Source organism: Ictalurus furcatus, chromosome 22 (assembly GCF_023375685.1).
Source record: "Ictalurus furcatus strain D&B chromosome 22, Billie_1.0, whole genome shotgun sequence".
Taxonomy (NCBI): domain Eukaryota; kingdom Metazoa; phylum Chordata; class Actinopteri; order Siluriformes; family Ictaluridae; genus Ictalurus; species Ictalurus furcatus.
This window is the reverse complement of record NC_071276.1, coordinates 15,289,067-15,314,193: the sequence shown is the minus strand read 5'-3', so window position 1 is coordinate 15,314,193 and position 25,127 is coordinate 15,289,067. Positions and strand designations below refer to the sequence as shown.

The 25,127-nt window shown below is 41.3% G+C and overlaps 1 protein-coding gene across 2 annotated transcripts in view; it reads right to left on the bottom strand.

Annotated features, from left to right (window-relative positions):
• The window catches only part of abca2 (ATP-binding cassette, sub-family A (ABC1), member 2), a 77,519-nt gene that overhangs the window by 2,985 nt on the left and 49,407 nt on the right, over nt 1-25,127 (bottom strand). For both annotated transcript variants that reach the window (XM_053610726.1, XM_053610727.1), the window contains 34 exons: nt 24,929-25,031; nt 24,586-24,700; nt 22,915-23,105; nt 21,178-21,328; nt 20,844-21,048; nt 19,686-19,844; nt 19,386-19,566; nt 18,060-18,272; nt 17,147-17,343; nt 16,313-16,492; nt 14,684-14,859; nt 14,437-14,557; nt 13,404-13,685; nt 12,368-12,586; nt 11,993-12,095; nt 11,297-11,622; nt 10,815-11,028; nt 10,565-10,670; nt 10,364-10,475; nt 8,933-8,993; nt 8,633-8,807; nt 8,400-8,515; nt 7,192-7,339; nt 6,450-6,573; nt 6,224-6,356; nt 6,011-6,131; nt 5,736-5,914; nt 5,289-5,430; nt 4,780-4,914; nt 4,587-4,690; nt 4,397-4,489; nt 3,368-3,470; nt 2,173-2,310; nt 490-699 (listed from right to left, as the gene is read on the bottom strand). In XM_053610726.1, the coding sequence (XP_053466701.1) occupies nt 490-699; nt 2,173-2,310; nt 3,368-3,470; nt 4,397-4,489; nt 4,587-4,690; nt 4,780-4,914; nt 5,289-5,430; nt 5,736-5,914; nt 6,011-6,131; nt 6,224-6,356; nt 6,450-6,573; nt 7,192-7,339; nt 8,400-8,515; nt 8,633-8,807; nt 8,933-8,993; nt 10,364-10,475; nt 10,565-10,670; nt 10,815-11,028; nt 11,297-11,622; nt 11,993-12,095; nt 12,368-12,586; nt 13,404-13,685; nt 14,437-14,557; nt 14,684-14,859; nt 16,313-16,492; nt 17,147-17,343; nt 18,060-18,272; nt 19,386-19,566; nt 19,686-19,844; nt 20,844-21,048; nt 21,178-21,328; nt 22,915-23,105; nt 24,586-24,700; nt 24,929-25,031 (5,336 nt within the window). The remainder of the gene's footprint in view (nt 1-489; nt 700-2,172; nt 2,311-3,367; nt 3,471-4,396; nt 4,490-4,586; nt 4,691-4,779; nt 4,915-5,288; nt 5,431-5,735; nt 5,915-6,010; nt 6,132-6,223; nt 6,357-6,449; nt 6,574-7,191; nt 7,340-8,399; nt 8,516-8,632; nt 8,808-8,932; nt 8,994-10,363; nt 10,476-10,564; nt 10,671-10,814; nt 11,029-11,296; nt 11,623-11,992; nt 12,096-12,367; nt 12,587-13,403; nt 13,686-14,436; nt 14,558-14,683; nt 14,860-16,312; nt 16,493-17,146; nt 17,344-18,059; nt 18,273-19,385; nt 19,567-19,685; nt 19,845-20,843; nt 21,049-21,177; nt 21,329-22,914; nt 23,106-24,585; nt 24,701-24,928; nt 25,032-25,127) is intronic.

Here is a 25,127-nt window from a genome sequence, read left to right as displayed (position 1 = left end):
GGAGACTCCTTCCATCCATCCATCTATATTCTGTACCGCTTATCCTACACAGGGTTGTGGGGACAGGGTGCTAACCCATCACAGGGCACAATCTCACACACTACAAGCTATTTGGAAATGCCAGTGAGACTACCAACACGTGTTTTGGACTGTGGGAGGAAGCTGGAGTACGCAGTGGAAACCCTCGAAGCACAGGGAGAACATGCAAACTTCACACACACACACACACACACACAGGGCGGAGGCAGAATTCGAACCCACAACGCACATTGAATGTAAATGTAAATGAAGTTTGTGTGAATTATGTAAAAGCTGCTTTACGCTTGAACATGCTCCACTACCATTGAAAAAAATAAGTTTACAAAGATATATGTAAAAGAAGACTTCTCTGAGATTCGTGTGATGGAAATGTGTTGTGGTGATAGAAATGTTGCGTGTGGTTTACGTATGTATCAATATATTTGTATAAAATCCTGCTCTTCATCTCACCCTCTCTTCCTCAAAGCTGATGAGTCCTTCATCGTCATCACTCTCCAGTTCCTCAGGCTCCTCACTGACCAGAGCGCTCAGCTCAGTATTGGCCGTTCGGGGCAGCAGGATTCTCAGCAGGCGCTGCAGGGGCGACTCACTGCTTTTCTTCGGGGAGATCTCCTGCTGCTCTAGGTTGTCACTTTGCTTTTTGGCAAAGTTCACAAAGACCTACAAAAACGATAAAATTTACAAAGCGATATTTTAATCCCGATGCTTAAAAGCTCAGGCTTTGTATAAGGGGTGACCAAAATATATCACGGTACTTGAAATTTCTGACACACTATTATAATATGACAATATGTACGTTTTCTAACAAACGGCCATTAAAAAAGTAGTACATTTTTTTTAATGATCATTTTAGTTTTAATGTCTGGAAAAAGAAATGATTTAGCATTGAAAAGGAGAATAAAAATAAGAACTGCGTGCAAAACTGCTTTCAGAGTTCACAATTGTTTTCAAGATAAATAAATATTTTGTACAAAATAATAAAAAATATATAGTACAGTTTTTCTACAGTATAGTAGGAAAAATGTCTCTATTCATATCTAATTACCTATCTATCTTTTCTGTTTTTGTGTATATCTCATACTACTGTAAATAGCTTTAGATCTTCAAACGAAACAGCACAAAACAAAGGCAACCTGAGTAAACATGCAATACAGTTTTATTTAACTGCCCCCTTAAGATTAAAATTTGGTTGTGCCTCCATTAGCAGCAATAACTGCAACCAAACACTTCCGATAACTGGAGATCAGTCTTTCACTTACTTCTAGGACTAGGATTTACTCCTATACTTTGGATCATTGTTCAACTTACAGACCGAAGACCGGCCATTCACCTTTAGGATTTTCTAGTACAGAGCAGAATTCATGTTTCCCTCAATTATTGCAAGTTGCCCAGTTCCTGAAGCGTCAGAGCATCCCCACACCATCACACTACCACCACCACGCTTGACCGTAGGTATGATGTTCTATTTGTGGAGTTCTATGTTTGGTTTACGCCAGATGTCACGGGACACCTGTCTTACAAACAGTTCCACTTTTGACTCCTCAATCCACAGAACATTCTCCCAAAAGGTTTGAGGATCATCAAAGTGCGTGTTCACTACTGTGCTGAGTTTTTCCATTTGGAGATAATGGCTCTCACTGTGGTTCTTTGGCGTCTCAGAGCCTTTGATGTAGCTTTGTAACCCTTCCCAGATTGATGTATTTCAATCACCTTCTTCCTCATCATTTCTGGAATTTCTTTCAGCTTTGACATAGTGTGTTACTCAGTAAGACCTTTTAACCAACTTCATGCTGTTGAAAAAGTTCTATTTAAGTGTTGATTTGATTGAACAGGGTCTGCATTAATCAGGCCTGGTTGTGTCTAGTCCAGCTGAACCCCATTATGAATGCAGTTTCATAGATTTGGGGAATTAATAACTACGGGGGCAAATACATTTTCACACATGCCCGGTTGGTACTAGATAACGTTTTTTGCTTCAATAAATAACATTATCATTTCAAAACGGTATTTACTCAGGTTGCCTTTGTTTTATCTTAGATTTTGTTTTTAGAAAACAAAAGAAAACAGTATACTTTTTCACAGCACTGTATCTCTCTATCAATTCATCACAGAATGATTAAATGTTGGTATTACATTATCCAGGGTGGTCTGGCTGACGGAGTAATCCTCGATACTCAGCACCTCCACCACCTGCTCCATCTTACTGAACACCTGAGCCAGAGAGATATTCTCTGACTTCAGCTGGTACTGGATCTTAGTGTGGTGTCTCTCCTGTGAGGTGAGAGAGCAAAAACCTGTTACAAACCTGTTACTGCAAACTAAACCCATACACACTCACTGGGCACGTATTGACTTTACTCAACATCACAGTAGCACTGCACAGCTGTGAGAAAATCACTGTTATTTTAAATTAGAGATTTTTTTCCTCCTACTTCCACGTACAGATTCAGAAATTATCGGCAACCAGATCTCACAGACCCAGATGCCAAAATTGTGGCCAAGGCTTCCATAGCCAGATATACTGACACACAGGACCATTTCTAGCTAAAAGTGATAGAAGCAGTCACTCCAAGCCACCAGGGGCCCTCACAAGAATGCAATATTTAACTACTTTAATTCAATTAAATTAATTAGAAATTAGAAATAAATGTGTTTATTGTTGTTGTTGTTGTTGTTGTACACACCCATCTGGGCCATTTCTAGCCAATAGTGGTATAAGCAGTTGCTTAGGGCCACCAGGGGGCCCCATAAGAACACAGGATTTAAATAAATACACACACACATAAACAGAATGAAGAGTAGGAATGCCGGATAAAAAAATAAATAAATATCTTAAATAATAGTTTCTTCTTCTTCTTATTATTATTATTCTTAATGCTACTAGGCGGATATAGCTTAGCGCCCCCAAATGTTCAGAAGCGACCCTGCGTATGCATGTATATGTTTGAGAACTCGAAATCTTAAAAGTCTGTTGGTGCTAATAATTCTGTTTTATGTGGTTGTGTACACGATGTACTATAGCATGACTTTAATGCTGAGAAGCGAAAGGGTCCATAAACAGCTCCATAAAACTCCACAAGCACTGCAAATCCTGATTGTGAATCTCCCTCACTTTAGTATTACAGTTGAGCGAAAATAAAAGGAAGGAAATGTAATAAAAAAGGTTTTTCCTCCCACTTTCCTTCTGCAGCCAGTTTACAGCTTGACACGAACGTAACGTAAATAAAGAGCTTTGAACAAACAATCGAAACACGTGTATTAATTAATAGTAACGATATAGTAAACATAATAAAAATGGCAACGAGTAGTATAAAAATAAAAGCCTTGCCTTTAAGATGGCCTCTGGGAAGTTCCTGTTAAAGAAGCGGATCACTTCCTTCACGCTAGCAGTCGTCTTGGTGCGCACTGTGATCATGTAACCGTCCCCAAACCTGTGGATGTGAGATCAAATGCCTCATACTGTACACTCATACTGGAAATAGAAACTAGTGCAATTTAACCAATATTATTTGCTGTGTTTAATAAACTACAGGTGAGTGCAAAAGTTTGCACACCTTTACTTTAAAATGAGATGAACCTCCAAGAGATTTAATGTAAGTTAAGATTTACAAACATTCCTCTATTATTATAAGTGATAAAAATGGACAAAATATAAATATAAACGTGGACTTTGACTGAACTTGTCTTTTTCATATAAAAAGAATGAAGCAGCTGTGGCTCAGGTGGTAGAGCGGGTTGTCCACTAATCGTAGGGTTGGCGGTTCGATTCCCGGCCCACGTGACTCCACATACCGAAGTGTCCTTGAGCAAGACACTGAACCCCAAGTTGCTCGCAATTGAAAGTTAGCACCTTGTATGGCAGCTCTGCTACCATTGGTGTGTGTGTGTGTGAATGGGTGAATGAGAACCAGTGTAAAGCACTTTGGAACCTCTAAGATTAAAAAAAAAAAAAAAAAAGCGCTATATAAGTGCAGACCATTTACCATTTTCAAATTCAAAACAGGTGTCTTATCTGTTCATGGTCCATGGTGCTAGCCAAAAGTGCCAGTTTGAAGCGCCATTATAAAACATAACCACTTCAAATTGTCTTTTTAGCCATGAGGTAATAAACTACTGCTAACTGTTGCTGCCATTCGGTCATGCTAGTTGTTTACACTGACCATATGAAAAGAATTTTATGTAGCTGGACCCTTACAAGTTTTACTTGAATACTCCTACTCTATACCAGGTGTAAATAGGAAACATTATTACATATAGCTGGACTTCTGTTTTGTAAACTCTAAAAAAAAAAAAAAAAAAAAAAAAGTTACGATTTCCCACACAGAATTTAAGGGTGTGCAAACTCAACTGTACCCACCTGTTCTTGAGATGCTGAATGCTGCCCAGACACTTGAACCGCCCATTAACCATGATTCCCAGACGAGTGCACAACGCTTCACACTCCTCCATACTGGAAAAAAAAAAACCCCACCAGTTTGGTCTTAACACTTACAAATCAATCAATCCAATCAATCAATCAATCAATCAATCAATCAGTCAATCGTCACCTGTGTGATGTCAGCACCACCGATCGTCCCGTCTTGATGATGTCAAGGATAAGGTTCCAGAGGAAGCGGCGTGCTTTCGGGTCCATGCCGGTGGTGGGTTCGTCCTATGGGACACAGCAGAGGACATGATCAGGGACAGAGCTCGCCTGTTTCAAAGGTTAAGGATAAGATAACACAGCTGAGGAGCTCCAACCAGGAAAATCAGGGATGGGTATCCGATGAGAGCGATGGCTGTGGACAGCTTGCGTTTGTTTCCTCCGCTGTACGTTCCGGCCGGCTTGTCCGCGTACTTCGAGAGCTGGAGCTTCTCCAAGGCCCATTGCACCACCTGAGGGGTGAGACAGAAGGGGACAGAGAGGAGAAGTGGAATGAAATGAGAAGGGCTTGATTAGGACTGAACCTAAATTGCACTTGAAACAGTTGTTAAAGGAAGTAATTGGTTTTTCAAAGTGGCTGTACGTCTTTTCCCAAGCTGTTTCAACAAATCTACAGATTCGATTTTCGTACTCGTGTGGTTTCTCGTAAGAATCGGTACATCCTTAAATACACGGGTTTAGTACTTATTATTCAATATAATCAATTTAACAATTAAGGATTAACACAATCTTAAGGAATCTTGACTTTCATTAATAGAATAAACAAATGTCAATCAAAAATTGAGTGAAAAAAAAACACAAAAAAACGCTCGAAACACTCCCTTACCCGCTCCTCGTCCTTCCACGGTATACCTCGGAGGCGTGTGTATAGCTCCAGGTGCTCTCGTGCGGTTAGGTCCTCAAACAGAGCATCAAACTGAGGACAGTAACCAATACTCTGCTGCACACGCAAAAGATCCTTCAGTATGCTGTGGAAAGAAAGAGGTTTAACCAGATTATTTCCTGTTATTGAATCACACACAACATGATCTAGGCTTTCTCGAAGATAAACCTTTATTGTAATGAACTTTAATCTGTCATTCAATAGAAGTGTGTGTGTGTGGGTTATGCATGCGCTGATAAGATCTAATGTAAGATAAAATAATTACTTTCTTCTCTGTAACACAAATTTGACAGGCAGTTCGTGTAACCGTGTTAACAAGCTCACTCATGCCTAATGTGTTATTATGTATGATGATAACATTATTCCAAAAAGCCAATAGGTCATAGCAACCTGTGTCGTTCGATAAACGCCTCTCCTCCTGTAGTGCTTTCGTCTCCAGTCAGCATTTTAAAAGTAGTCGTCTTTCCTGCACCATTGACTCCCAGCAGCCCAAAACACTCTCCAGGACGGACACCCAGACACAAGCGGTCCACCGCCAAGATGCGTCCCATCTTACGAGACTTATACACCTAGGAATGGATATTTACACGGATAAGCGTGAAGTAATGGTTGATGATTAGTGTATTTAAGTGAATTACGGCACCACAATGAAGTTCCAGATTCACCTTAGTGAGATTTTCAATCTTCAGCATATCGTTGGCAGCATCTCCTCGGAGCACTCTTCGTCTCTCGCGTGCTACATCGACATCGTCGTCTTCAATTGGCTGACTGTTTACAGGCAATCTCCTGTGCAGAAAATACAAACGCAGCACGATATACACAAAAATCCGCCTAGTTTTATTTGGATTCATTTGAGCATAGTAGTTGCACACGCTCACTGAGGTTTACGTAGGAAGTTGTACTGGCACAGGATGGTGATAAGGAAGCCGACGAATCCCTCGATGGTCATGGCCACCAGTCCACGCGTCACAATGTCCCACTCGAACGGAGATTTCACCTTATCAAACTGACCTGCAGGACATGGATTTGTTCATTAGAGGGCAGCAAAGAACGTCAGAACGTGCCATTTCTGAGCCTGCAGATAGAACCGTAAAAGGACCATACCTATCTTGGCATAGTACTCGTTAATGTATTCGTTGTAGGCCATCTCCATCAGCCCGTGACCCAGGTTATAGTTCGGAAAGATGAGGAAGCATGACTTTAGATAGCTGTTCACCAGCTTCAGATCCTAGGAGTGGATTGAATGATAATATTACTATTCAAAGAAATCAAGTTCACGTCGTTTTCTTTGTTCTTAAAGTTACAGATTTACCTCTGACTGTTACAAAGTGCTGAAACTGGAGACTCCTTACAAAAATGTTAAACAAACAACTCTTTACAGAACTCTTCACCATATAAACAATTAGAAGTTTTTCAGATCTGTGTTTGTGGATCGTCCGCCATACAAGTCCCTGTGTATGTTGTTACTGTAAATATTATAACAGTCCATATCTCGTTGTTCTGGAAAATAACTCATCACCTTTGGACCAATCAGAGATTTGAGAATTCAACAGTGCTGCGATTTAAATACATGTGTATCACATATTTCCTATTTGTTTCAAGTAATGACCTTTAATAGACAGTATAATCTTTTAACTTGTTGAATAGAGCGTTCGACTTTCTTCAGACTAAACAATAAAATAGAATAGAATAGAACAGAAAAACATTTTCTTTGAGGAAAAGAACTCGTTTCTGAATCTGAGGTGTTAAATGCTTCTGGATAGACTCTCCCAGTTCCCAGAAATCCTCTTATCTCTGACATGAAGTGAGCACACTAAAAGACAAACATCATGTTCCTGGTGCGTACCTTGTCATGTTCAAACAGCTGGAGGAGGAAAGTGGCCACGGTGGCCGTGATTCCTATGAAGAGGTTAATAACGATGAGGAAAACATAGGCTGTGCTGGGAACCTCAAACCAGAAAGAGGCTGGATACATGATGGGGGTTATGGACCAGCTGGAGAAAATAAGATCAGGAGAGAAAATACCAATATCACTGATCAAACACGATGAACAAATACTAGCTTTCCGTTCTGAATACTTATAATGAGAAATGAGAACCTAGCTCATACAGTATATATTTTCATTTAAAGATGAATAAATGTTACGTTATCATTCTGGTCCAGTATTATTTGCTCCCTAAAAAGTAACTGATAGAGTAATTATGATATAGTATTGATGTTTTTCAATATAGCAGAACCCACTGAAGCTTCAAAGCTAATTGATAAACTGTATTTATGATATATTTTTAGTCATACAGAGTCTTTTCTTAGTAATGTTTTAACACGTCTGAGAGAAATGTGGATTTTCCCTACCATTTTCTATTTCCCTTCAATCCTATTTCCATATTAAAACTGCTTTTCTATTATCCGTATAAAAGACTTAACAGCTGGGTGCTGAGGTTTTTTTTTTTTCGTAATTAGCTCATCCTCAGCGTTCATATTTTCCAGTTTTGTAGCAAGTGTTATTACAACGTTAACCATGTGACCAGCAAATATACTGGGTGGGGTTTTTTTTCCAGGTCGTAGTGACAGGAGTATCCATACTGGTATGATATTAACAGAGTAACTATTGTATCACAGTAGATTTAAAAAGTCCATCTATTAAGAATTTAAGGGTACAAGACGAAAAGATTTTCGGCTTTGTATGGTCATACAGTATAACAGCAGTACTTGATATCAGTCCTTCCTGGATTTCGAATATGAGTCATGTGAGGTCATCGCAATTTTGAGGGGAAAAAGCTGCAGCAAAATTTTAAAAAATCTCTGCGAAATCCTGTATGGACTCTAATATTAAAGCAGAGCAATGTACTGTCTTATTGATTCGAAGATTTAAAAATACGTATTGCTTGAGTTATGCTTGAATTTTTTTTTTATTTAATTTTTTTTTTTTTTTTACAAATTCAGGTAAGCAGTGACTTCAATTATCTCTATGCAAACAATGATCTAGCTCTTTCTCCATGTTCTCCTCCATCTTGACTCAGATTGAGTGTTATTTCATGCGCTGAGCATACGTACCCATAGAGCAGGAAGAGAGCAACCACTGCTGGGAAATTCTTGGGGGACGTGTACGCAGGCAGGTCAAACACAAACAGAATGAGAACGCAGCATGTAGCTGGGACCAGGTAATTCAGCTAACAGTGGAGAGAGAGAGAGAGAGAGAGAGAGTGCAGAAATGTCATTCACACTCCAGCAGTACACTCAGTTTGAAAAAGGGGATCACATGACTCTACACTTGTCCTCCATCTCACCATGTCCCAAATGTAGTTGGCCAGCCAGTAGATGACAGGGTCACAGCCGCTCACAAACTGCAGGTGCTTAGCCTTGGTGGACTTCTCAGCCACCAGAAAGACCACAAAACTGGCTGGGACAAAGGACATGGCCACGATGATGAAGATGGCAATGACCACATCAGTGCCCTGGAGTCTGGTGTCAAGAAGGAGAAAAGTGTTAGAAACGAGCTGAGGGGGCTCAGAGAGGACAAGAAGAGAGTATGAGAGAAAGTATTAGAAAAGGGCATTGATGAAAAAGGGGTGAAAGAAAGCACTTACAGGTAATCCAGAGAAAGACTGGCACTGGTCCTGTTCATGGGGTGATTAGTCACCGTGATACCTGAATACATGCATACACAAACACCGTGGTAAATAATTCATACAAAACTACGCTTTGAAACTACCTAGTGAAATACTAGCTATTACACTACTGTATCGTGTATTGTATGATCACCCCCAGGGTGAGTTCCTTCTGAATTAGGGACGTGTTCCAGTGAACTCTTTTACCAGCTTAGTACCAATAGCAAACCCGTGACCATAATAGTGACCCCACGTAAGCAGCCTATAAAAGGTCCCCACTGTGTCATGCTTGTTCTCTTTCTCATTCTTGTTTTAGAGAAGATGTGAAGAATGAACACTGAATAGAGCATTGATGCATTGATGCACAAGCTAGAGGATGGTATTTTATTATTTTGCATAGTACAATTCTTATGTCATTGTTACAGTATTTCAGGGCAGGATGGCGAACTTTCTTCTTATGCCAGGCCCTGATGGAGTTGATGGCTATTTATTGACATTCTCTGATGCTGCATTGCCGCAGCAGGAAATGAAGCAAGCAGCAGGCATGGCTGCAAAGTCCAATAAGAAAACAGTAAGCTCCTTTGCTGCGCTGTCACGGCAGAAGTGTTCATTTGTATCTTATGTCCAGAAAAAGATTTGGGGTTTTTTTTCAAAAATGACATTTTTCACACCTCTTTTTTTTTAGTTAGGTAATTACAGTTACATTCATGTTGCACTTTTTCTATAAAAGGGGGAGGGGGGACGACCACAACTCCTCAACCACCACTAGTGTGTAGCATCCACCTGGATGATGCAATGGCAGCCATAGTGCACCAGAATGCCCACCACACACCAGCTATCGGTGGAGAGGAGAGAGTGATGTAGCCAATTCAGGGATGGGGATTATTATGGGGCCATGAAAGACAAGGGCCAATGGGGGAATTTCACCAGGACACTGGGGTTATACTCCTACTCTTTACGAGAAGGATTTTTAATGACCACAGAGAGTCAGGACCTCGGTTTAACGTCTCATCCAAAAGATAGTGCTGTTTTTACAGTATAATGTCCCCGTGATTATCTGGGGCATTAGGACCTACACAAACCACAGGGTGAGCGCCCCCTACTGGCCTCACTAATACCACTTCCAGCAGCAGCCTTAGTTTTCCCCTGGAGGTCTCCCATCCATTTTTGTTTGCACTATTTTATTTATTTTTTTACATATGAATATTTGAGGAATTTATATTATGTATCAAAATACATTTTGATATATTTCTGTCCATTTCTGACTCCGTGATGATACTGTTTTAATCGGTATTTATAGGATGTTATGGTATCACGTTACTGTACAAAAGCTATTGCACCGGATGCTAATGATTTCCTATCAGGAACGTGAAGCTATTTAAGGCCATCACTCCAAAATGGAGTTCTTACCATAAGCTGCAGGGTTGCCCTTGCTAAGGGGCAGGTTAGCACGCAGGATGGCATTGTTCAGCACGTTCAGGTATGTGGGCATGCTGTGGTAGCCTTTATTGTTGTACAGCACCTGCAGAGACAGAAAGAAAGCAGAAACCCTGCTGATCAGACCAACCATGACCTTTAAGAAACCTTTATAAGAAATGCACGCTAGCTCACCTGGGCCGATCTCCGCACTGCTATCTTGCGTGCCATGAGCGATTTCTTTCTCTCAAAGGATGCTGGGACTGATTTCTGGATGTTTCCTACAGTGATGCCTCCATACCTGAGAAAACAGTAAATTAGAATAAGTAGAGTCCGGTTTTGTATAAAAAAAAACGAGAACATAACAGCTCAGGTAAACTGACGTGCTGTGACACAAAAGAAAATGGCACAAGAAAGCTCTATTGTGACTTATTTTGCTCTTCACCTGTGGAGCCTCATGCGGTCGGAAGTGTAGAGAAGGTACTCAGACACGTTGCGACCTGTGATGTCTACCAGAATGTCCCCCGTGACCACTTTCGTGAGGGGCGGTCGTCCGCCGACACCGCTCGGGCACGAGAACCCTGTTCCCTGCATGGAGCAGATGCAGCGCACCGGCTCTCGAATAGACAGCGGCAGTGGAGGAGGAGACGTCACCATCGCTGTAGAATCAACACACACACATACACACACATTACTACAAGCAATAACATCCTCAATACACGCAATTCGGATTTTGATGGAGACAACTACACTCATTTAGCCAAGATAGGTTTGCTTAATGCATACAAAATCCTTTTTATTCATATAATCAGCTGTTAAAAACCTTTCAAAGATCCCATTTGAAAAAAAATTCACCAACAGAGTGACTTTAACTGTATCACTGACTGGTCTGTATCACGGCTTAGGATTCACTGAAATGAGCCTCACCGTGGGCAGTGGTGGGCGGAGCTGCTGTGTAGTTCCACAGAGCATCATCAAAGCGTGGCTCTGGGTAATCGGAGGGTGCGGGCGAGGGTGGAGGTGGGACGAAGTTAGACAGAGGCACCCCCTGGGTGAACGAGTCCAGGCACATGGGATCAAAGTAGCGTGCTGCCAGTGTTTTGGCATTGTTGGCGTAGGGGTTGAGGCTCTGCGCCAACTGGTCAAGTGTACTATTAAAGGGGGTTTTGAGAACACAGGTTGCACCTACACCTGAGGGCAAATGCAGCGTACTGATAATCTTTTGAGGGCCGGCATCCGGGGAGAGCTTGCTCCTGTAACAACAAAGCAGGACAAGTGATCATAAATAAAAATACACCACAAATCAACAAATTAGCACCAGAAGCACTAAGCACATCTCAAATATTTCCTAAAAAAATATATTTCATGTGTTTCAGGGTGGAGTTTTCCTTTAACTAGAACTTTACTGTTAAAAGCTAAATCCTGACGCTGATCAAGAATTTTATGCGCATGCCTCATCCTATAATGATTGGCAGTGGTGTCTGTCAGGCGACTTTAACAACCTGACGTGTTGGAAACGAGAGTAGGAATGTCAAAGTAGCGTCAATCATCTTTACAATAATTTTCCTAAGGGATAATTGGATAAACTTGTTTATGATGCTTGTGTATGGTCCCGAGTCACACCTGTACTGCAGACGCTCCTCGTTGGCAAAGGGGATGAAGTTTCCTCTGGGCTGGGTGTAGTTATGATACTGAGACGGCGACAGAATGAGGGGAGGCAGATCACCTGCAGAGCCAAAACAAAGTTCATGATAGCTTTCCAAATGCACGATTCAACATGTATAAGACGTATAAGAGTGTAACTATCGATCGTGGTAAGTGACACACTCCTTAATATATTCTATCACTTCACAGCAAGCTATCGAATCGAGATTTAAAGAGAACAGACGTGAGGCTTGTTCTGTCGTTTACTGTGTAGGATATTTCCATGAAGATAATGACACAATGTCCATGCTAGTGCATTGTACTTTCACCCAACTCCATCCTGCTTAGTCTTACCTATCTCAGGCACGGAGAGAGCGACAGTCATTGCCACACAAACGAAGAAGGCAGGCAGTAGGATCTGCGAGAACAGGACCTTGGTGTTCCTCTTGGCACAGTGGAACCTCTTGACAATGAGGCCGTGGAATTGGCGAAGTCGCAGCCACCAGCCCTCTAGCTTAAAGCTGCCCTGGCCCTCCAGCACATGCGGCTCAGGGGAGCTTGGCTCCTCTTCGTCTGGACATAAGATTAAAAAAAATGAAGGTCAGATTATACAGATAATTTTAGATTATTCATGAGCTGTTTTTAAACCGATGGAACGTTTCTATCTAAATGGAAACCATGTGTAATGTTTCGGCGAACTAACCAGCAATGTAAATGTTAAATCTAGAATTTCGAAACCCGCAAAAGCACGTAGATGAACGTGATAACTGAGAATTTCTAATATCCAACATGATTAATTTCAACAGGCTACAGCCAACAAGCCCAGGCATGCCTAGCATCGAAGCAGCCGGAGGGAAATAATGTCAGAAACTGAAACCTTTTTACAAATGACTTCTTGTATATAAATGGCAGTGAACCCTGAGCGATGGAAAAACAAAATGAATATCCATGTGGGTTTCCAGAGAGTTCTCTGGTTTCTTCCCACCACCCAAAAACATGCCGATTGGTGGATTGACTACACTGAATTACCCCTAGGTGTAAATGTGTGTGCACAGTGCCATGCAATGGACTGGTTTCCCTTGATGTTTTCTCACCTCCCCCATCCCCCACCCCAGGCTCATTATTTTCCAGGATGAACAAGCACAAAGCTGGCTAGAAAACCGAATAGCTAGTTCACCCACTAAGTGATTAGTGGGTAGATTAAATGAAATCCAGTCATTTAGTGAATTATTGCAGCCACAGCAAACAAACAGTAGAGCTTGTCAATTCCCAAAATCCCAAAACTACAGGGACTCAGTCCTATTAGTTAGACCCTCTGCTACATTAACTCTTGGCACACTGTAAACCAGTGAAAAATTTAACAATAATATTATTATAAGAATATGCCCACCTCTAAGGCTGGTTGAGTCCAAGTCCTGGGGATTATTAAACAGTGGGTAGTATTCACCGTAGAAGTCGGAGTACGGTCCTCCCTCATCACCTCTCACTGAACCCACAGAGGAATTTGAGTGTAGCGAGGCCTGACTGGAGCTCAGCCTTGAACTCATCACCATATTGCTCATCTCCACTTCAGGCCGGGTCACGGCACCGAGCGGAGCTCCATCACACTGCTGCCCTAGCAAAAGGGAGGAAGTCTTCCCCACTGATGCCCCACCTGGGGAGCTCTTCATATCTATCAGAGAAAGGAAGAAAGAGAAAGAGATCAGAAGAGTGAATTACGTGAATGAAGGCAGGACAGATAAACGTACAAACTTCACTGAGAAACAGTATACAAAGAGACACAACGATGTTGTTTGGTTTCCTTCTATATAAAACGTTGCCTGGTCTTTTTCCAATCTTCAGCTGTCGGTTTCGGTGAACCTGTGCCAAATGTAGCCTTAGATTCCTGTTTTCGACTCACAGGAGTGAAACCTGGTGTGGTCATCTGCTATCGTAGCACATCCACCTTAAGGATAGATGTGTTGTGCATTCAGAGATGCTTTTCTGCTCAACACAGTTCTAAAGAGCGATTATTAGAGTTACTCTAGCCTTCCTGGCAGCTCAAACCAGTCTGGTCACTCTCCTTTGACCTCTCTCATCAACAGGACGTTTCCACCTGCAGACCTGCCGCTCACTGGATATTTTTTTGTTTTTTGCACCATTCAGTGTAAACTCTATGGACTGTTTTCAGCAGTTTCTGAAATACTCATACCAGCCAGCATGGTACCCACAACCATGCCATGGTCAGTCACTGAAATCACATTTTTACCCATTTTGATGTTTAACTAAAGCTCTTGACCTGTATGTGCATGGTTTTATATTTTGCACTACTGTCACATGATTGGTCGATCGGATATTTGCACTGCATGTGTATGGGTGTTCCTATTAAAGTGGTTGGTGAGTTCATAGTGTTCATAGTAACATCTTTTCATCCCCTCTCTCACCTGCATCACTGTTCTCAAGTGATAGATCTTCCTCCGACACTTTTAGAAAGACCTCCTCCAGCGTCGTGTCCATCACACCAAAGCTGGTGAGAGCCAGACTGTCCAAACTCTGCTCCAGAGCCTGGCAGGAGGAAACTTACTGTTAATTTGGAGCTGGCTGAGTACTGTTCTGATACCAAACAGTCCAACTTTATAACTAATGGTCTTTAATAGTTCTTTTGGAAATGACTAGTGTGGGTGTGTTTACCTGAAACAGCCTCTCGAAGCAGCCCTTCCTGACAGCCTCGGATGGCAGGATGTAGGACAGCTCCGTGTTGGAGTCGGACACCAGTAGGCAGGAGGCTACATACTGGCGGATAAACTGAGAGACTCTGGTCTCTGAACACAGGGACAGGGATGAGGAAGGGGGCATACTCGACTGATCTGAGAAACAAACAAAGACAAGGGTTTTAAGCTGAACGAAAGAAACGGCCAAGAAGATACATTTACCTGCTAGTTGATTAGAGAAAGCACAAGACTAATCCATGTCTAATACACTCATACTAGCACTACACACATTCTTTGTGACAGCCACATCTGCTTCTGCTTCTTTAAAATAAATTTCAAGGACCCAGTACAGCTTTATTTCATGAATTTTACTTAAATGTGTAAAATAATATTTTGTCTATTTATTAGATCCACAGAGCTTTTTATTCCAGAATTTTCCAACGACAGAACACATTAGGTCCAAGTTGACATGATTTAAATTTGTATTAGGTAAGATTAGTCTTTCTTTTTTTCAAGATTAAGTGTCTAACTGTTAGGTGGGTTCAACATTTGAATGATTTCCACCCATGTTCGTGAAGCTCCGCCCCCACCCACCCCAGGATTTCAGGCAGCCTGTATAGTGACTGATGGGGTATATCCAAACACAAACAAGCCTTCCGTACATTAATTACATTTTCCACTTGCATAAAAGGTTTTTTCAGCGGCTCCATAAACCTTTGTTAAGGCTATGGCTTAACTCATTGGTTTTGTTTTTTTTATCATGTTCTTCATATCTTCCACAAGTAAGGAATAATATAAATCTACTACTGCACCTTTACAGGCTGATTGAATTTTTGGATTCAACTAAATGTGACCAGTTAAACGGGCTAATAACTATACGAACTTGATAATAAATATAACTTTGATAATCATGGGTTGTGATTTCCATTACTGTTCCTAAATTAAAAAAATAATAATCAAAGACAACCTGGCGATGCTTCAGAGACGCTTGGGGTTCTCTGGACCCCTCTATAAGAACCACAGCTACAGTGGTCCATGTTCAATAATGGACAAGATAGAGTATGGGGGTCAGGTTCAATTTCTGCCTGGACCATATTTGTGCTTTTGTGCTTCCTCTAAGGGGTATAAACTATACATTTTTAATGTAATATCAGAAGTGCATTCATTCTATAGTATTAACATAGGCAATGTGAATCGTGGTACGCTAAATAAGTGACATAATATGTATTCTTTCATGACTGCCAGAGAAATCACATCAGCCTCCCACTTTGTAGTTGCCTTGGTGACACACTAGGTGACATGCTACCATAGGATATGCAAATATAACTGATTTGGGGTTTAAGTCGATATTGCTAGGACTACAAGTCATTTCAGTATCTATAACTGTATACCCGGTAGAGGGGGGCTAATCATTTGCATTGTAACAGATACAGCTAGACTCTGAAATTGGATACTTACAATATAGACCTATTTAGTTTAGTAAGTGCATCTGATAAACTGTCACGTAGTGTAGACCATAAGATGAAAAGAAATTCTATAAAAACACTTTAGATGTGTGTCAAAGCATCAGACAGCTGCGGACACACACAGCCCCACACACAATTCTCACCTGCAGGATTGGAGTCACTTTGCTTCTTCACAAGTGTGAGCTTATATCCGTCTCCATACGTGCTCTTGAGGAAGAGAGGTGAGCCGCAGCACTTGAGCTTCCCGTGGGAGATGATGGCAATGCGATCACCCAGAAGGTCAGCCTCGTCCATGTGGTGTGTGGAGAGGAGGATGGTCCGGCCTGCTCACACACACACACTCAGTTAAATAAACCCATTCACACACTCACACTCAGTTAGATTAACCCATAAGTTTTCAGACACTTCATTATGGAGGACTTTTTTTTTCTGTAACATGACAAGCTGCGTTATTTTTCTCATATTAACTTCATGAGAGAGAGGCTGGTGATGAAACGTCTGTTTATAGCTGTTATAATGTAAAGGAAACAGGAACAAGTTGTTTTATAATGAGTCTTTATTGGTCACATATACAGTGAAATTGTTTTCTTCGCATACCCCAGCCTGTCAGGAAGCTGGGGTCAGAGCACAGGGTCAGCCATGATACAGCACCCCTGGAGCAGAGAGGGTTAAGGGCCTTGCTCAAGGGCCCAACAGTGGCAGGGCTTGGCAGCACTGGGGCTTGAACCCCGACCTTCCGCTCAGTAACCCAGAGCCTGTTGTCCTTTAATAAATAATAAAATGCTCCATCTCTTAATTATCGCTTCCACCTGTGCAAAAATACTGCACCTGCCATCAGGAGGATCTCTAAGCAAGCAGAGCGTTTGTGTGTGCATTTCCATCAATTCTAATAACGGTGATAAAGGTAAAGGTGCTGAATGTCAGTGTGAACACCATTGCTAAATACTACGCAGAATTACAGCAGTGTTCATTCTAACCTTGTTTGTATTTGAGGATGAGATCCCATATGGCACGACGGGCGTACGGGTCCACTCCAGCTGTGGGCTCATCCAGAATCACAGCCCGAGAACCGCCCACAAACGCTATAGCCACTGACAGCTTCCTCTTCATGCCTCCTGAAAGCGTCTGCACCAGGCAGTGGCGTTTATTAGACAACTCCAGATCTTCAATCATCCTGCACATGGAAGAAATAAAAAATAATCATAAAATACTGGTGATGCAACACAAATATCAACCAACAGGGAAACTGTCATGATCTCACCCTCCCCACTTTGCATTACGGTTCCTATGGCAACAGCAGCACATGCTCTTGTTTTGTTTCTAGTCTTTTCCTTTCTCCTGTGATTGGTTAATTTCTTTACTGGATTTATCTGTTTCTAGTTACCATTCAGTAGTTTACGAATACCCTCACCGTCCACTTTATTAGGAACAGCTGTACGCCTGCGCATTATCTAATCATCCAATCATGTATCGGTAGCGCAGTGCAGAATTTAAACTGCAACAAATCTCCTGGCTCCGCCCCTTCCACTACGTAACATGAGCTGTGACTAACAAGTACAAAAAGTGTCTTTTTATGTTCATGCAGTTTTCCTACAACATTCGGAGCATTAACAGTACACCACATGTCAACGAATTTCCGATTGTAAATACACACTATTTACACTTAAATGTTTCAAAGCGCGCAATTTTAGACATAGCTAGACATTCCTTTGGTACTCCCGTAAGAAAAAGGAATCAGGAATTCAGGAATCATTACAGATCAATTTGGAATTTGGTCCTATATGTAAATTATTACACGATAACATAGTAACCAATAACATGCTAGCTAGCGTAGCTAATATTAGTAGAAAATTATAATAGTTAGGAAAATGATTGGGGGAGGGCACTCACTTATCCATCTCTTTTCGGATGTCCTCTTCAGCCATGCCCTTCAGGCGTGAGTAAAACCACAGGTGCTCCTCAACAGTCAGCTTATCGAAGAGGACGTTGTGCTGCGGGCACATGCCCAGGTTCTGCCGGATGCGTTCCATCTCTGTACGGATGTCGTGGCCGTATATCGTGGCCGAACCGGAGGTAGGGGGGAACAGTCCCGTAAGTATTGACCTAGAGATCAGACATATAGCAATGACAGTTTGGTGGATCCTCAAGGGTTATTGGTTCAAGCTTCCTGAAAGAATTGTTTTTTAACTGCAGAATTTTTCAAAGAATGATTGAGATTGACCCCAAAATGGACTAAATTGAACCCTATTTTTGGTTCTAGTCTCTGAATTCGTCAGTGTACATTAATGTCTGAATCTTCTTATGGCAATTTCTGTAAACATTAGCTCAGCATTGCCCTGTAGTAGATAATTTGCTGCATCTGCCAAATTATTCATCTACTTTTTTTTGTAGAAAAAAAATAATACAATGGCCGTAGTCCAACATTCCTGTATAAAGCAAACACATGTGATATCATTCTTCTTGTAGAACCGATTAATTATTAAGACTTCCTTCAAGTCCTACGGGTTACAGGTGAGATGTTTACTTTCTATACCATTTTGTAGGTATAGTTCGAAGGATTACACTAGCTAACTAGCTGACTGAATAAATATTTAGGAGATATTTCATGAAACTTTTCTATTTACCTGGTAAACTTTCATCCCATTACATTTTCGAAGACATCTGAAATGTACTCAAAGGAACAGTGAGTTTTAAAATACTTGTGATTTAGACATAGAAAACATTAGCTATTTAAGTTAGCTAGCTAGTCAGAGATTTAATCTAGCGGAGTTGATTTATGCTAGCTGACTAAATTGAATCTTTAGGGGGCATTCATTAAATGTTTCCATTTATCTATTAAATCTTCCTCTCTTTAGACTTCCTAAGAGTGCTATTAAAGCACAATCAATGGCTATTGATGTAGAATCCTTTTTTTTTTCTCTCAATCTTGCGCTCAAACAAAACCAATACAAGTTGTTATCAACATTTCGTCAAGAACTTGCCATTGTGTCATGTTCTAAACTGCTGACACAGTCTCAGCACCCAATGTCCAGATTCTTGTGCCTGTTAGACAAAATCATGATCTATAATGAGCACCTAACTCTAAAAAAAAAAAGGGGGGGGGGGCTGTTTCATTTTCAGTTTCGGAGACTGTCAGCTCATACAGTAGTGACGCAGTTGACTGGATTCATGGCCACGACACACACAGTTAAACACACACGCATTTCTCTCTCTCACATAGTAGTGGTCTTGCCGGCTCCGTTGTGTCCCAGGAAGGAGACAACCTGGTTTTCGTGCAGATTTAAGCTCAGCTTGTTGAGAGCCAGCTTTCTGCCCGTCTTGTAGACTTTGGTGAGCTTGTCTATACACACCACCAGAGGTAAGTGACTGGGTTCCTCTTCTATTCCACGGGTTTCCTCTGGGGGCATCACACAGATGTCAAACTCAGACTCGTGAACAAGATCCAAGTTCTATAATTGTCATTCAGGTGCCATGCTATAATCTGAAAACTGATAAGCTATGAGTAACTATCAGTACCTGAGCGTCTGTGCTCCATGGCACAGGCCTGATCCTCCTCCATCACGCTGAGCCTGGCACTACCGCCCCACGGCCACTCCCAGGTCTCAATCCGTCCACTACCCAGCCAATAGGACTTCTGCAGTGGGAAGTACCAAGGGCGGGGCAGCCCATACATTCCTGTAGAATGAGAAGAGTGAGACAGACCCAGTATATATCTCTGAAGGAACAGAGACCAGCAAGTGGCAATGATATTTATGGAAAATGGGTGGAAACCAGCAAAGTTGGAGGTCTTTGATTCAAGTAGGAGTAACAGTGGAAACTAGAGGTGTGCCTCAGGATTGGGATAAAATAAAAAGCCGCAAGAGCAAAAGGCAGTCAGATATAAAGTTTGGGGGACAAAAAAAAGGTCATGTTCATTTACACGGTAGAATATTTGGGTGTGACGCATCATTAATCCTATGTAACTGCTTTACCTGGTTAACACTGCAACAGTTTAAATGACTAATTTGTTTATGATTTGAGAACCAGAACCAGAAAATATCACAAACAGAAACAATCAAAAATAACTGCGAGAGAAGGAATGGGTTGGGATTTAAAAAATGAAACAAGTGGAAACTAAAAAATATGTAATATCACAGCTACCATATTTATGTATATGCCAGATTGAAATGAAGTTTTAAAATATTTTTAAAATATTGTAAAATGTCTGCTAAAGTTAGCAAGTTTGTAACAGTCTGCTATTAAATAAGCTAGATAATGTTACAATGATTTGGTGTGTGTTACATAAATCTAAAAATACACAGAAGCTTGCTAGTAGTATATAATAATATAATTCTTAAATGTAGATAGCTCACCTCACTATATAAAATAAGTTATTAATTAAGGTATTACATATGTAAGCTGGTGTTACTGCTAGATAGCTAAACACTTTTGCAAGGTTATATTATGGACCTGTTAAACATTGATACTTCCTCAGACAATATATTAACCCAATTCGCTGGCGTGTCCATTCACACCAAACCCCACTTACTTGCAGCAGTTACCACACCCACTTGGAGTTGCCCTGCCCACTCACAGGCTGCCCAACTCTACAGCGGTATTCCTCTCAGAAAAACAACTGTATGCAGATGTAGCAAATAATATTACTTGCTCAATAATAGCAGTTTCATGGTTCACCTGGATGCACGGCCTCTATGTACCAGGTGAGCACGCCGTACACAGTGGCGTCAATGATCAGCATCATCATGGACAACAGGAGGTTAAAATCATCGCCCTCTACCGGTGACTGGTTGATGGTGCGCCACTGGATGCCCACACCTGCCACCTCGTACAAAGCAAAGTACTTTGAGCCGAGGCCAAAAGCAGTGGTGGACATCAGAGACTGCAGGAAGAGAGGAAGTCGCATAAGAGCAGAAGGACAGATGGCAACTCAGATTCAGGTCCAAAGGCATTTCACTGTACAGCACCATGTATGTTAAGGGTGAGCACGTGGCTTGTGGAAGTGTCCTACCGCAATACACTTCTCAAAGGCTGTGATCTTGTCATGGGCCACCTCTTCTCTGATGGCCACATACATATAGGGAACGTAACTCAAGAAATAGATAATTCCGCCACAAGCTGAAGCCAGTTTGGCTTTGGAGTAGATCACTGATACTAGAAAACTAGGAGAGAAAAAAGGGAAAATATCATTCAGATTAACAAACTACTCCTCCATATTCCCATACTTCCTGATGGCATGATGTCAAAAGGAGAATTATTTTGCAAAATCATTTGTGTTTTTTTATTTCGTAGCTTAGTTAAAGAATCTGATTTCTTCTGTTTTTGTGTATTTCTCATACTAAATTGTTTCAGAAATTAAAACAAAATCTAAGATAAAACAAAGGCAACCTGAGTAAACACAAAATCCCATTTTTAAATGATAAGGTTATTTACTGAAGCAAAAAAGTTATCCAGTACCAATTGGGTGTGAAAATGTATTTGCCCCCATAGTTACTAATTCCCCAAATCTATGAAACGGCATTCATAATGGGGTTCAGCTGGACTAGACGCAACCAGGCCTGATTACTGCAAACCCTGTTCAATCAAATCAACACTTAAATAGAACCTTTTAAACAGAATGAAGTTGGTTAAAAGGTCTTACCCTGTAACACACTATGCCAAAGCTGAAAGAAATGATGAGGAAGAAGGTGATTGAAATACATCAGTCTGGGAAGGGTTACAAAGCTGTTTCAAATACTCTGGAACTCCAAAGAACCACAGTGAGAGTCATTATCTCCAAATAGAAAAACTTGGCACAGTAGTGAACCTTCCCAGAAGTGGTCGACCTTCCAAAATTCCTCCAAGAACACAGCAAAGACTCATCCAGGAAGTCACAAATGAAACAAGGACAACATCAAAGGGCCTACAGGCCTCTCTTGCATCAATAAATGTCACTGTTCATGACTCCACTATCAGAAAGACACTGGGCAAAAAATGACATCCATAGAAGAGTGGCGAGGCGAAATCACTGCTAACCCAGAAGAACATTAAGGCTTGTCTGAATTTTGCCAAAACGCACCTTGATGATCCTCAAATCTTTTGGGAGAATGTTCTGTGGGCTGATGAGTCGAAAGTGGAACTGTTTGGAGACAGGTGTCCCGTTACATCTGGAGTAAACCAAACCTACGGTCAAGCATGGTGGTGGTAGTGTGATGGTGTGGGGATGCTTTGCTGCTTCAGGGCCTGGGCAACTTACAAAAATTGAGGGAAACATGAATTCTGCTCTCTACCAGAAAATCCTAAAGGAGAATGGCCGGTCTTCAGTCTGTAAGTTGAACAATGATCCAAAGCATAGGAGTAAATCCTAGTCCTAGAAGTATGTGGAGGACTGATCTCCAGTTATCGGAAGTGTTTGGTTGCAGTTATTGCTGCTAAAGGAGGCAATTATTTTTTCACACTGGTGATAGGTGTTGGATAACTTTTATTGCTACAATAAAAAAATAATAAATAAAAACTGTATTGCGTGTTTACTCAGGTTGCTTTTGTTTTATTTTGTATTTCATTTGAAGATCTTTTGTGTATATCTCATACTATTTAGTATGAGATATACACAAAAACAGAAGAAATCAGGATGGGGCATATACTTTTTCACAGCACTGTAATATTACAATCATTACTGACTCCACCTTTAACTTGAATAAACTGGCCCAGCTTGCAAACTGCCAACGAAAGAAGAAACAATGTCGTTAGCTACAGCATGATACATTACCAGAACATGATGGTGGCGATGGCGTATACAGTGAGGAAGAGCCAGATGATGAAGGGGTCACTGTGGAGGAGCACTCGGCCGTACTTTAATATGGCCGTCAGTGCTGTCACTGATATGGAGAGCTGCACAAAGCCAGTGATGAACCAGGCCACCCAATGCACAGCATTATTTAAGCCCATCATCTTCATCACCTGAGAGGAATCATCATCATCATCATCATAATCAATATATCAATAAATAATCAATATTCAATATTTATCAACAAACATAGGCTGATTTAAAAATACAGTAGTTTACAGCATCTGTAAAGCTGCTTAAACCTCAGTCTCTCTCCAAAATCGCAGTAGCAGTGCTTTTCTCCCACTTAAGCAGTTACACACCTGATTGCAAATCAAGAAATGTAACAACGCTTTGAACAACTGTCTGAATTTGGAGAATTAGCTGGGAATGCAATAGCTTGGTTGGAGCTAAGTCTGGACCCACATGCAAATTACATTCACAGCTTAACAGTGACATTTAAAATGTTATTTTTGATCTAGATAATTATGTACCTAGCTACTTACACTATATTTCCAAAAGTATGTGGACACCTGACAATCCCACCCATATATGCTTGTTGAATATCCCATTCTGGATTTAGTCCTCCTTTGCTCTTATAATAACCTCCAGTCTTCTGGGAAGGCTTTCCTCTAGATTTTGGAGCCTGGCTGTGGGGATTTGCCCATTCAGCTACAAGAGGCCATGCAAGAAGATCTGGGGTGCAGTCGGCGTTCCACTTCATCCCAAAGGTCTTCAGTGGGGTTGAGGTCAGGACTCTGAGCAGGCCACTCAGGTTTTTTCTCTCCCACCGTGGCAGACCATGTCTTCATGGACCTCACTTTGTGCACAGAGGCATTGTCATGCTGTAACAGGTTTTGGCCTCTTAGTTCCAGTGAAAGGAAACTGTAGCCTACTGCTACAGCATCCAAAGACATCCTATTTGTGGCAACAGTTTGGGTAAAACCCAATGTGATGGGATCAGGTGTCCACAAACTTTTGGCCACAGAGCGTATGTAGCTTAGATAGCTAGAGATAACAAATACACCTGACTAGAAAATGTCAGCTAGATAATCATGTCATCTCCATTAAAATATTCTAATAATATTGCAGGTTAAGAGACATTAGAATAATAAGTGACATTATTATCTACCGAGCAATCGCTCAGCATCAATTTTCAAGCAATTCAAATCTCTCAGGTTCCATCAAATCTGAAAGGTCACACCAATGTTCACTCGTCTTCTCTTTTACTCCGTTCAAATCCTTTCTTCTATGGCATTCAAACAGTATCTTTAATAGAGAGCGTGTGGGTGGCCGACCTGAGCGTGCGGAGCAGTATCGGCACAAGAAAATAAAATGAGCACAAGGTACAGTGTACTGCATGCAGGAAAAGGTTTTTCAGAGCGTTGAGCAGGAAGTGAGCGTTCAGAGAAACTTCTGTTCTACAAGCAACAAGACACACACACTTCCTTTTCCCTCACTTGCACTTTTCTCATGAGTCAAAGTCATTCTGAAGACTTTGGAGGTGGGAATAATTCTGAAGTTCCCACCTCTATTAGTCTTAATAACATATTATACGAATGATCTGGCTGTCATAAGAACTTTTCAACCTTTCTACAAACTCTCGCTGCTCACCTCTTTGAGCCGATGCTCCTTCTCGGCCACTATGTGTTGGATCATCATGGCCACCGAATAAACCCAGGAGATTACCATGCACAGAGGCATCATGTGCTCAATCACAAACAGGAAACTGCAAATATGAACACAGCTTAGCAAGCAGTAGAGTTAGCTGGAAATTTTAGGTTACCATAATACCAAATCCATAATTGCGATAACAAGTGTCAGCGCCATCAACACGTTCGACTTCACACTTTCACAGTCCTCGGACACCGTTTTCACCATCAATCCACTCAGAGTTCTCTTAATGATGACTGAAGTGAGAGAAGGCTGAGAAAGATGAAAATGAGGACAGACTCACTCGTCTCTGGTGTAGCAGGGGTAGGGGAACATCTGCACGTAATTTCCAGGCTCCACAACATCATGCCCGACAAACGTGTTAATGATTGCTCTCTCCATCATGTCTGAGAGAACACAACACACTGGACTTATAGACGTTCTTATGGTGAGTTAATCAAACATCCAACAGTACACAAATCTAACATTTATAAATGAGTGTA